The 13981-nt window shown below is 32.9% G+C and overlaps 1 protein-coding gene across 1 annotated transcript in view; it reads right to left on the bottom strand.

The window, feature by feature from the left end:
* Positions 1-13981, bottom strand: part of LOC106473482 (PHD finger protein 3-like) — a gene marked incomplete at its 3' end in the record, with an annotated part of 28746 nt that overhangs the window by 9844 nt on the left and 4921 nt on the right. Inside the window, exons 2-3 of the mRNA XM_022401906.1 lie at positions 10113-10215; positions 4237-4413 (exon numbers count right to left, since the gene is read on the bottom strand). Of these exons, the coding sequence (XP_022257614.1) occupies positions 4237-4358 (122 nt within the window). The remainder of the gene's footprint in view (positions 1-4236; positions 4414-10112; positions 10216-13981) is intronic.

Here is a 13981-nt window from a genome sequence, read left to right as displayed (position 1 = left end):
ATGAATATGTTTGCCCTATGTATCACCATGGCCAATAATAATAGGTAATGAATATGTTTGCCCTATGTATCACCATGGTCAATAATAATAGGTAATGAATATGTTTGCCCTATGTTTCACCATGGTCAATAATAATAGATAATGAATATGTTTGCCCTATGTTTCACATGGTCAATAAAAATAGGTAATGAATAAGTTTGCTCTATGTATCACCATGGCCAATAATAATAGGTAATGAATATGTTTACCCTATGTTTCACCATGGTCAATAATAATAGATAATGAATATGTTTGCCCTATGTTTCACATGGTCAATATAAATAGGTAATGAATATGTTTGCCCTATGTATCACCATGGTCAATAATAATAGGTAATGAATATGTTTACCCTATGTTTCACCATGGTCAATAATAATAGATAATGAATATGTTTGCCCTATGTTTCACATGGTCAATAAAAATAGGTAATGAATAAGTTTGCTCTATGTATCACCATGGCCAATAATAATAGGTAATGAATATGTTTACCCTATGTTTCACCATGGTCAATAATAATAGATAATGAATATGTTTGCCCTATGTTTCACATGGTCAATAAAAATAGGTAATGAATATGTTTGCCCTATGTATCACCATGGCCAATAATAATAGGTAATGAATATGTTTACCCTATGTTTCACCATGGTCAATAATAATAGATAATGAATAAGTTTGCTCTATGTTTCATCATGGTAATTATAAATAGGTAATGAATATGTTTGCCCTATGTTTCACCATGGTCAATAATAATAGGTAATGAATATGTTTACCCTATGTATCACCATGGTCAATAAAACCAGGTAAAGAATATGTTTGCCCTATGCTTCACCTGATCAATAATAATAGGTAATGAATATGTTTGCCCCATGTATCACCATGGTCAATAATAATAGGTAACGAATATCTTTGCCCTATGTTTCACCATGGTCAATAATAATAGATAATGAATATGTTTGCCCTATGTTTCACATGGTAATTATAAATACGTAATGAATATGTTTGCTCTATGCTTCACCTAATCAATAATAATAGGTAATGAATATCTTTGCCCTATGTTTCACCATGGTCAATAATAATAGATAATGAATATGTTTGCCCTATGTTTCACATGGTAATTATAAATAGATAATGAATACGTTTGCCCTATGTTTCACATGGTCAATAAAAATAGATAATGAATACGTTTGCCCTATGTTTCACCATGGTCAATAAAAACAGGTAATGAATAAGTTTGCCCTATGTTTCACCATGGTCAATAAAAATAGGTAATGAATACGTCTGCCCTATGTTTCACCATGGTCAATAAAGATAGGTAATGAATATGTTTGCCCTATGTTTCACCATGGTCAATAAAGATAGGTAATGAATATGTTTGCCCTATGTTTCACCATGGTCAATAAAAATAGGTAATGTGTTTAAACAAAATTAGAACTGTCAAGTAACATTTACTCGTCAATTAAAATGAAGTTATATAATTAACGTTTTGGAAGATAAAATTGAATTACATGGATAAATGTGGTATACATAAAATTTCGTGTACTTTCAGACATAAGATTTTTTGACCACCTATGCCACTCAACACACATATTTGCTCATGCACTTACCACTTTACTAGAAGCCCTCCGTACACATCAGTAGAGAGAACTAGTATTTATGGACACAATGTACCAGTAGGCTTGCACGTACACAGTAGGTTGGTCAAGTATTTTCATCACTGTCCAATTTTAATGATGTAGTATGTTTCTTTTAAATGGAACAATATTCCACTAACTAATAATTAGACATAGCTGATTGCAGTGGCTAGTACCCACAAAAACGATTGATATCCAAATGTCACAACCAAAATGCCATTACCTTATGTACTTATTTACAGTATTCACCATTGTGAATCTTTAATTTTTTGTGCAAAGTGTAGTCCAATAAATAGATAATTGTATGAGAAACGTAAAAGACCACCTTTCCAAATTGGAAATTAGCTTCCCTCCAAGTTGTAACCAAACTGTTACAATTTAGAATTAATGTGACAATCTACCAACTGTTGTTTTAGTCTGTGTTGCATGTTTTGGATTTTTTTTCTCACATTTTCGTTTTGCAGGGCTGAAGTAAGTTGATTCAAAGACAAGAAAAACCAAGCTTGAGTCATCCAAATCTGTTATAAGTGAATCTATTCTAATTGAGAATTTTCATCTAATTTTAATTATTCAGTTTAAGTCATATTTATGGCTCAGGTTATGTGTCAACAATTTGAAAAAAACGTGTCTTGTCCATTTTTGTATCGTGGAGACAATATTGAAGTAAAGCCTACACTAACTATAGTTCAATTTTTAATCTTAAAATGAATATCAGATGGCATCATAAGCTTGCTACAAGATAAAATTATATCTGTGTAAGAAGAAACCAGAATTACTGGTACAATAAACTGTGTGGGTGTGTGATGCAACTGGGAAATCACACAAAATTAAGAGTACTTCAGGTACTATGTTATTTTTCTTTCATAGTCTTATAGCCAACTATTTCTTGATGTTTGTTTGAAGTTAAGCACAAAGCTACACAACAGGCTATCTGTGCTCTGCCCACCGTGGGTATTGAAACCCGGTTTCTAGCATTGTAAATCCGCAGACATACCGCTGTGCCACTGGGGAGCACTATTTCTTGAAGTATTAAAGTATGAACTTCGGTTTCAGAGAAGTTAACAAAACACTTCTAATAGTGCAACTAATGTACGAGTCAGACTTCAAGTTGTGTAACCCTCCACGCACACATCTGAAGATCAGGTATCATCCAAAAAACATTTGTTTTACAAAATAAACTAATTAATACGAAACAATGTCACAAACTTGCTACATTGTCAATTTAAAGAGTGAGCCCTACATATAGAGGCAAACAATGCAATAAAGATAATTATGAGCTGCAGCTTATCCAATGGAAAATATATTTTCAAAACTTTATTTAGAATTAATCAATATGCGAGATATTAGAAAAAAAATATGGATTTGTGAAATCAGTTACTCAAATGAAGGGGTGGGGAGTAGAGTCAGTCAAAATTATTCTTGTGGTTTCACAAAAATTTCCGAAAAATAACCAAAAGCTCGATTTCACATTCTGATAAACAAACATATAATCAAATGTTATGATTTATCCACAAATAATAATTTATAAGCTAAAAATGTCTTTGGAATGTCTATCAAACCACGAACCAAAAAATAATGAAGGATATGAATAACGTTTAGCCAATATCAACCAACCAATGTCCTACAAAATGATTGCACACTGTTATGCATCAGGTAGTGGCACCATGTATTGTCAATGATCAGATTTCAGGGTTATGTCAGTGATTTATTTTTTATTGGTACATAGGGGTTTGAGTTGTTAAGAAGCATTGGTTGAATGCTGTTCCAAGTGAGGTAGAGTGTTAACCAAGTGGCATGAGACGGGTCTCGGGTTCTAATCCCAAGTGAGAAAATATATATATATATATTGTGAAAATAAACAAAACTTGTAACTTAAAAACTACAATTAAAATGTTGGGCCAAGTTTTCAGTTTTTAACATGATTAGTTAGTGCTGTGGCAATAACTGAATGTTGTTACTGTGGCTTTCAGTACGGATTTTACGGCCAATACTCTACGATGCATTCATTTAAAATAGCCTTTAATACTGGATAATGCACAGATGTAAGAAAAAAAAAGAAGTAAAACTCATGCTAACTTGGTTTTTAGAGGAAGGGAAGTGGAACAGGATTATATATATCAGTTAGTGGCACATATCAGTGTGATCATTCACCAGCTTCTTCCACAAAAACACCATATTTTTTGACATCTTACATTTAAGATCAAATCAAGAAGAGTACATATTAAAACCTACAAACCACTGGGTAAGTCAGCTAATTGAAATTTTTTTACATTTTCAGTAATCAAATTATAAGTGCTGTACTACAAATGGTACTCGCTAACACACAACAAGGAATGTATGGTATTACTAAAATGTTTTCACAAAAGTATTTGGTCCTGTCACATAAAAAGACAAGATTAAGTAATCTATTTATATCACTACATTTCATAAATGTACACGAAGACAAGTAAGTCAGAACCAATTTACTCCTTGAATTAATTAACAGAAAAAAGGTGTATTTATGGCAAAAATTAGAACACTGACATTTCTATCTCCAGTAGACTAAAACTAAAGGAAGACAACATACTCAGTCAGTCTAAAGCGTCTCATATATTCCTCATGAAGTACAGAATAACAATGGTCCATCATCACTGCACCAAGATGGAATGATGGATCTGAATTGTCTTCCTCTCCAGACTCGGATGCCATTTCGTATTTCTATAGAGCAGATCTTCTTTGAAAGAAAAGCTTTCACAGTTTACACCTGAAAACATTAAAATTACAAATGGAAATCATGGAAGTGAACCATTTCATTTACACACTTTCTATGGCTTATTTCACTTGACTTTCTAATGTAACCTCTTACTTTAGTCTCTTGATCACAAAATTTGAAAAAACACAAATTCTATGTTTTTTTTAATCTTGATTTTATTGAATGAAGATAAAGTACATTTAGTGTCTTTACCAATGTATATATAAAACTTGCGTTAATACCTCAACCTGAATACCTTGTTAATACCCCAACCTGAATACCTTGTTAATACCTAAACCTGAATACCCTGTTAATGCCTCAACCTGAATACCTTGTTAATGCCTCAACCTGAATACCTTGTTAATACCTCAACCTGAATACCTTTTTAATACCTCAACCTGAATACCTTGTTAATACCTCAACCTGAATACCTTGTTAACATCTCAACCTGAATACCCTGTTAATACCTCAACCTGAACACCTTGTTAATACCTCTTTAGTTTTGAGTATTGTCATCTCTTTGTATGGATACAGGTTAAAAGATAAAAATGTCAACAAAAGATGAAGTTATGATTATACATAATAGATATCATATAAAAATAGATTAAGTACACATTCTTGATTTGCAAACCTCCGAAGATATGTCATTGAGTTTTGAGTATTATACCAGTGTCTGTAAAACTATAACTTGATTTAAGGTATTCAGATTGAGGTATTAACAAGGTATTCAGGTTGAGGTATTAACAAAGTATTCAGGTTGAGGTATTAACAACATATTCGGGTTGAGGTATTAACAAAGTATTCAGGTTGAGGTATTAACAAAGTATTCAGGTTGAGGTATTAACAAGGTATTCAGGTTGAGGTATTGTTACGACAGCAGAAGTCACATGACATTGGTAACACGTAATGATTATCTATAGGTTCATGAAAAATGCTAATGCATGCTTTGCACGTGTTTGTGTTACGACAGTAGAAGTCAAGTGACGCTGGTAGCACGTGATGAGTGCCTAGAAGATTCTCGAAGAGACTACGCGGGCGATATTATCGTATACAAGTGCACTAGACAAGAGAGAGAGAGAGTGGGGGAACCAAGGACAGCAGATACAGAGATTGTAACTAAAGTTGCTGACAGGCGGAGATAGAGACGGACAATTAAGTCAAGCGCGGTAGTAAAGTGAGTGAATTGATGTGAATTATAGAGTGTTTTTAAGTTAAAGTAACTGTGGAAATTAATTTATTGCAAAGTTGTATTAAGGAAGAATAAACTAGTTTTATTTAAGAAAGGACTTGTATCGCAGGAAAATTAACAAACGAACATACAGAGACGTAACAGTATTAACAAAGTATTCAGGTTAAGCACGTAATTTACCAAAAAATTTAATGTTAGTAATTTAAGATAATTTATTCAACAGGAAAAATTCTGACTATAAAATAAAAAAACAGCCCTAAGTAAAACTAGATGATTTGAAAACTCAAAAATGTCAAAAACAAAAATCAATAATAATTTGAATGTTTGTCATGAGGAATCAACTAGAAACACACAGCAACACAGACACACCACATACAATTAGAATTGTTAATCAGTTAATTCCTAAGGACAATGTATTATTTTTTTACTGTTGTAATTAAGTAATATTTGTAATGTTTTTATGCATCCACACTTTGTGAATTATAATTACTAACAGCAGTAATAATAACGACTTCAGTAAAAAAATAAAAAAGATTATAATAATAATAAAACATTATTTTGTTTTATTTTCAGTACTAGAATCAATGGGGTATGGAAGTTTGTATTATACTTAAAAAGGGGTATTCCAGCAACAAAAGTATGGTTACCACTGGATTATTCAGTTTTAGAACAACCCTTCATTAAATATGATAGACATCTTGTGGCAGTCATCACTTGTATGTTTTGTTAAAGCAGAACCTTAGGGTTCAAAGACACCATGAATAAGCTGATAAAGCAATTTTTAATCATACGACTTCCTTGTTTCAGAAGTATGTAAATAGTTCTAACACTAAATTACATTAGTTTTATATAGGCAATCAAATCAGCACCATATAACAATAACATATAACATAGTATAAAACCAAAACCAAGATATCTTTTATGACGTTCTAACTTAAAAAAAAAGAAGAGAGAGAAAAAAATTTGCCCATTGCTGGTTCTTTTTATTAATTATTAACAGAAAATGTCTGTGGTCATAGCACCCAAAAATGGGGATATTCCATTTATCAGATATGATCCAAACACAGATGTCGAAGTGGTAACCATTACAGAAGATCAAATTAGGGGTTTGATATTCCATCTATCAGATATGATCCAAACACAATTGTCAAACTAGGTAACAATTACAGAAGATCAAATCAGGGGTTTGATATTCCATCTGTCAGATATGATTCAAATACAAATATCAAACTAGGTAACCACTACAGAAGATCAAATCAGGGGTTTGATATTCCATCTATCAGATATGATTCAAACACAAATATCAAACTAGGCAACCACTACAGAAGATCAAATTAGGGGTTTGATATTCCATCTATCAGATATGATTCAAACACAAATATCAAACTAGGTAACCACTACAGAAGATCAAATTAGGGGTTTGATATTCCATCTATCAGACATGATACAAACACAAATATCAATCTAGGGAACCGGATAAAAGCCACTTGTTAAGCCAGAATGTGAGAATGAACAAATGCATGTAGTTGACGAAGGAGAGATGAGGTGGGATGAAGAGTTAACAGTTGTGACAACTGTAGTGGCTGTAGTAATGGGAACCAAGTTGGAACAGGCCAGAATGGACTTGACACTTTGGGAAGTAAACAGATGGAAAGACAGGCCTAAATGTAAGTCTTTCCAATCCTGGCTGAAAGCATCTACTGCTAACACTGAAGGACGTGGGATTGGTGACTAAAAGAGAGGGAGTTTAGTGTTCTTATGGTTAGCAAACACATTCAACTGAGGTGTACCCACTGGAAGACCCATGGATTGAGGAACCATTCCATTGGAAAAATCCTGTTGGGATGAGATAACTGATCCAAGAGATAATTGAGAGCAACCGAGATATGAGAAGCCTGCAGGTGAACATGCTGGCTGTGATCTCAGAACAGAAGAAATCAAAGGGACTGAGAATAGGTACCTCCTTGCCAGGTGATGTAAGAGACCATAGGTCGTGTTGTCAGAATGATCTGAAGCTTGATGAACGGATAAAAGTTCCAGCAGATGGATATGAAACTTGGACTTGACTGGCAACCAAGAACCTGAGATCTCTTGAGAATCCAACTATGCTCCCCAGCTCATCAGATAGGCATCTGTTAAAAGGTGTAAATCCAGTCTCAGAGGTGGAAAAGTATTTGTGGTGATATCTGTGTTTAGTCACCAGGCAAAATCATTGGAAGGAGCGGGAGGAAGGTAGACAGGAGAAACTGGAGGATCCCTGGCAAGGTCCCATTGATCATGTAATGCTCACTAAAAACCCCTCATGTGGGCTTAACTCAAGGGAATAAGTATTTCCAAGGACACTCAATTCCTCAAAAGCAATAGAACCTCCCATCCAGGTAGAGTAGGAGAAGATTGTGTTTTCTGAACTGCCAGTTCCAAAGACTGTAGCTAAATCAGAGAAGGTTGGGATAACTAAAGTAGGAGTAGAAAAGGACCCCAAGTAGAACAAGATATCATGTCAGTGTCAGCACAGATTTCTAGCTTGATCAGCCAACCTACCCATGCAGCTTCTCTGAGAAGAAACTGAGTATGGCAGGAAGAAACTGCCATTGAGGGAGCTAGAAGAAGCCAGTCGTCCATGTATTGATATAAACAAAACCCTCAAGAGTAGAGCCATTTGGCAAAACCTGTGCCCACCCAACTAAAAAGGAATAGCTCTAAATTGGTAGACCTGGTCCTTGTGGACAAACCAATGGGATGCAGTAAATTCTGACCAGAGAGAAAGGAATGACTCCATGGTAAATTGAGGAAAGTCTATGTAACAGTTCAAATGGGAAAAGTCAATGATTGGCTGCTAGTCCCTTGTCTTTTTGGGGGGCAACAAACAACCGAGAATAAAACCCTTGAAGGAACTGAGCCACAGGTTCTAAAGCACCTTTTAAAAGAAGGCTCTGAACTGTCTTGAAAAGTCGCTCGCTGAATATGGGATCCCATGGAAGAGGAAAAGGAACTGGCAAAAGGAGATAAGGGAGGAAGTGTATGGAAAAGAAGGTAGAGTCCTTCTGATAAGACCTGTAGAAACCACCAAGGGTCTGCAGTAAAGGTTCTCCATATGTGAATAAAATTGAACAGCCTGGCCCCTACAAGTTCTGTACCAACAAGATAGTCATCAATACCACTGATAACAAATACTGTGATGATTTGCCTTCGAAACTTGAGCAGAAGGAACAGATAGTAGTAGCAGTTTAAGCTGCTGGAACAAACTGCAAATTCATTGAAAACTCAAACAGAGGTGAGAAAAACATCTAAACACTTGAGTGCCAAATCCAGAAGGGAGGTTAGACTGTAATCCAGGGGGAGACTGCTGCACCCAGACAGTGTGTCCTATTGGTGGAGGGTTGTCACAACCTGTAGCATTTTAAACACATGGGGATAGGCAGGAGTACCAAGACTAATGGCATGCAAAAATTTGGGCATATAAAAGGCAGCATCAATCGAGAAAAGATAGTATGCGAGGTGAGGTAAGGTATCCTATTGGAATGAATATTTGAACATTTTTTCTCAATTTGCTTCATGAATTACACTAAATAAAAGTTACAAAATGTTGATTGTAATATATTTTTGAGTTAAACTTGTTGAAATAGAGTTAGAATTAAAACATAAAATTGATGTATAGTTCTGTGGCTAAAGAATGAAAAGGGCAAAAAATAATAACTTTGAAAAAGTGATAGCACAAATATATGAAGAGCTAGAGGAAATCCTGTCTTCACATACAATAATATAGGATTAAGTTTCTTTGATAACCCTAAACTGATGTATTGTAGATGCAATATAGCACAAAACCTGTATCAAACTGAAAATATCATTGATTGCATTATGTGGGTTTCTCCCAACAAATTTCCATTACAATTATGTTTTGCAGTAACCAACTGCACTTTCTACAGTAAAAGATCTTTTCAGTGATTAAGTCTGACTGGGTCTGGGCATTTCTCCAGTGTCTCCCCAAAGAGAAATCCCATCCTGATTATCAAGTGGAACACAGGAGACCCTTGCCACTCCCAGTTTCTAGCTGTTGAGGTGATCAAATTGGAGGGTTCCCCATCAGTTAAGCAATCCCTCTGGATAGAATCTAAGTGGGAAGCACAATGCCATGGGAATTATGGCTGTGTAGTACAGGTCACCCCTATTATATAATACACCAGTTTCCCCAGTGTTTTGACTAGCCAGATCAAGAAAAGTGAGTGTTCTCTTCATGCAACAAACTGTGTTTTCATTTCTGTGTATGGTGAGTAAACTGTAGAACAGAGCATACAATAAACAGTCTGATCATTGCTCTAGCCACACTACACTTCATGCCCTACTGACCTGTTGTGTGAAAATGTTTCACTGTTCAACACAATATGTGAAAGCATGAGTACGAGAGGCCCATAAACACTGCATGTTAAGCTACTTCTCGGAGCAAGGAAGTTCCTTATTTAACAACGACATCAAGTAAAAGACACACATCCAAACATAATTAGCTAAATGCTACTACACTTACTAGTATTATGTAAACAGCTGGATAGTGTTGTTAGAGAAGGCTACTTTAAGGAACTGTTACAGGATACTAGTAGAGTTCCCATCAATAAAGCGAAACTAGTGTGCTGTAAAAATAAAAAAAGGAGAGTAAAATTCTATAAATTGGGAAACTGCATACAATAAATTATTCCACTGAGACTTATTAGTACAACATGATAGAATAAAATAACGTCTAATGTAAACTGTGTATTTTTAAAACACTATATAGATTTAGCAAAGTTATTTGGAACTGGCAAAAAATAAAATCTACATACGAAATAAGTTGAAGAGGTTGGGAAGTTCTTAAAGTAAGAAAAAAATTATAAAAAGTGATTTGCATCGGGCACCAAAACTTATATTCCAAATACGATCCTTTTTAATGGTAAAAATATATGTATTAAATTGGTATTGAAGAAACAGACAACTAATACCGATGGGCCTAAAAATATATTTGTAGTATATACATTAAAATAAAATATTATATAGTAAATATTTACTGGTAAAAATATATGTATTAAATCAGCATTGAAGAAACAGACAACTAATACTGATGGGCCTAAAAATCTATTTGTAGTATATACAAGAAAATAAAATATTATATAGAAAATATTTACTGGTAAAAATATATGTATTAAATCAGCATCGAAGAAACAGACAACTAATACCGATGAGCCTAAAAATCTATTTGTAGTATATACATTAAAATAAAATATTATATAGTAAATATTTACTATATAATGTAGGATAATTAATGTATTTATTATAAATAATACTTATAATAGTTAGTTTCAATCAAGGCTATGTTCTGTGGACAGGTTCATTACAAAACTTTCTCATAGTTATATTCAATGGACATGTTTGAAAGAAATGGCCTAATATTTTTAAGGTTGGGTCCTTTTTTTACCAGGGTCAGTCAAGTTATTACAAACACATTTTTTTTCCCTAGGCCTTATGAAGTTTACATGCATCACAGCCTATTTTTAAGTTATCGGTAATGGAATACACTTTTATAATGCCATTATATCTCTATATATAAAACACAAAAACCTGTGTGTCTGTTTGTCCATTATCCAACTACTCCTAGGTCACTGGGCTGACCTCAACCAAACTTTGTGGGATGATAGTTTGGAACAAAAGACATTAATTGGGGTTCACAACCCTTCCAACTACATTATTGCTGTTACAAACATTTATTATCTTTGACATAAGTTAATGTTAACTACATTCATAGATGACACCAAGTCCTTGCACCAAAACAAAACAAAAAAACTATTAAATTTTCTATATGGGAGGGCACACAAACGTCATACATCTCAAAGAATGTGCTAGCACTCTCTATGGAGGAATGCAATGAAAAAAATGGGTACCACTAGTGCAATAATACATAAAACTCACCTAAAGTTTCTATTCCAACAGCCACCATAAGGCTGATATGAAGAGCTGTTTCTTGAGTTATACCCACTTCCTACTTTGACCAGTGACCTTTCAACTTCTGCCCATAAGACACTTCTGCAGTCAATGACCATCAATTAATTAATCATATGAAACACAGTGGAAGGATATTAAGAGCCACTACCTCTTCCTACAGTCACCCTGACCATCACACAGTGTATATCATGTTGTAATAATATGTTATGTTATAATAATGAATATTGTAATAATATGTTATAATAATGAATACTGTAATAATATGTTATAATAATGAATACTGTAATATGTTATAATAATGAATATTGTAATTATGTTATAATAATGAATATTGTAATATGTTATGTTATAATAATGAATATTGTAGTAATATGTTATAATAATGAATACTGTAATATGTTATAATAATGAATATTGTAATAATATGTTATAATAATGAATACTGTAATAATATGTTATAATAATGAATACTGTAATAGTATGTTATGTTATTATCATGAATACTGTAATAATATGTTATGTTATAATAATGGATACTGTAATAATATGTTAAGTTATAGTAATGAATATTGTAATAATATGTTATGTTATGATAATGGATACTGTAATAATATGTTATAATAATGAATACTGTAATAATATGTTATGTTATAAATAGATTATGTGAAAGTTAGGATTTTTGTGTTATTTATCAGAGCATCCACCCCCACAATTTTTTAAGTTCATAACACAGACTAAGAACCAGTAACTCAGCTTGTATGAATAAAAATTACAATTTACAATGAAATGTATAAATCATGTTTTTGTTTTGTTACATTAACAAAATGACTGATACTTGAATTTTAATTCTATATTGATTTACTGATTTTGTTATCCTTCATTTAAAACTGAATAGTATATTTACGTACATAATTTATCACATGATTTAGATGTTGACTAAGTGTATAAAGGATAATGGTTTGTGAGTATTCGTTCTGCAATCAGATAGTTGCAGGTTGAAAATGTGTCAGTGCTATCACATCTTCCACCGGGACACAAATTCAGTAAATTGAGGTGTAATATTACAAATATAAGATACAAAAATTATAAACATGAAACAATGTAAAAATGGGTATATTTACTCTTTATCTAACACTAAACTAGCCCAAGAATCGATGAAGGGTGCTACCGAGTGATTACTTTTCTTCTGATCAGCAGTTCAAAATTATGGCTGGTGACAAGTAGCTGTAATAGATTTACCATTAACTCAAATAGAAATAAATATAATGACCCCATGGCTGAAAAGGCAAGCACGTTTGGTGGTAACAGGAATTAATCCCGAGACCCTCGAATTATGAGACAACCCCAATAATCGCTACAACGTGTTGGCATAAAGCCAAAAAAATGTGAATCAATCAAAAAATAAAAATAATGAGAAATAATAATGACAATACCTTGATTACTTAGATTGTTGGAACACTCAAAAGCTGTAATAATTGGAAACTCGTAAGTAAAAATAGGTTTAATTAGGATGTAAATAAAATTTTTATTCATCTAGAGATAGAAATAAAGACAACCAACATACCAAAGTACATCAGAAAACTATCATAGAGTGGTAAAGAGACAAAACCACCAGAAATAGCAATTGGAAAAAAAAGAAGATAAATACGTTAGAAAAAAAAGCTTAAGTAACTGAATAATAAATATAAACATAAATATAAAAATAATGAAAAAAAAACCTCATAAGTTGTCAACATAAAAACAGTCCCAAGACATAACTCTTACTTACGATTTTAATATTCTACCTGATAACACACCGTGATACGTAAACAGATATACAATGAATGACAGAAAACTGTGATACAACATTCTGATAACTTGTAGTACTACAGTAACAGAATCAAAGAAATTGTGATTTACTTTTGTATTCGGCGTACGTCATTATTATTTCAAATATACAATGGCAACAAGTTTCTAATGTACATCAAATAGGAAACCAGCCTGCGTAACAAACTATAATTCTGTGAAAATCATAATGCAGTTACCCATTCGTTGAATGTCAGAATTGTCTTAATAAAAAAAAATGTTTTCTGGAAAACTTCTCTGTAATAGTATTTGATGAAACTACAAAATTTTGTGTTTTACCGTTTACTACTGAGAAAACAGTAAAATTAGTTTCATTCAAGTAAAGTTAGTGAAAACTAATTATACTTGCAATTAGACTATGTTAGGCCTAATATATATATTTTAACACCATATTCTTTATCTAGTGCCTTATGAATTAGAAGAGTGTAAAATAATAGTATTCCAACCACACTATATTCATAGTATTTTGGCACTTGTGTATAAAGTTAAAATCATAAATAATTTCAACGTTAAACTGGTACACAATTAAAAACATTTTATTTAGGCCTACCTATGCAGGAGGATGATGTTGTAATGTCG

This window comes from Limulus polyphemus, unplaced genomic scaffold (assembly GCF_000517525.1).
Source record: "Limulus polyphemus unplaced genomic scaffold, Limulus_polyphemus-2.1.2 Scaffold6211, whole genome shotgun sequence".
Lineage (NCBI taxonomy): Eukaryota > Metazoa > Arthropoda > Merostomata > Xiphosura > Limulidae > Limulus > Limulus polyphemus.
This window is presented reverse-complemented; position numbering and strand designations above follow the sequence as displayed.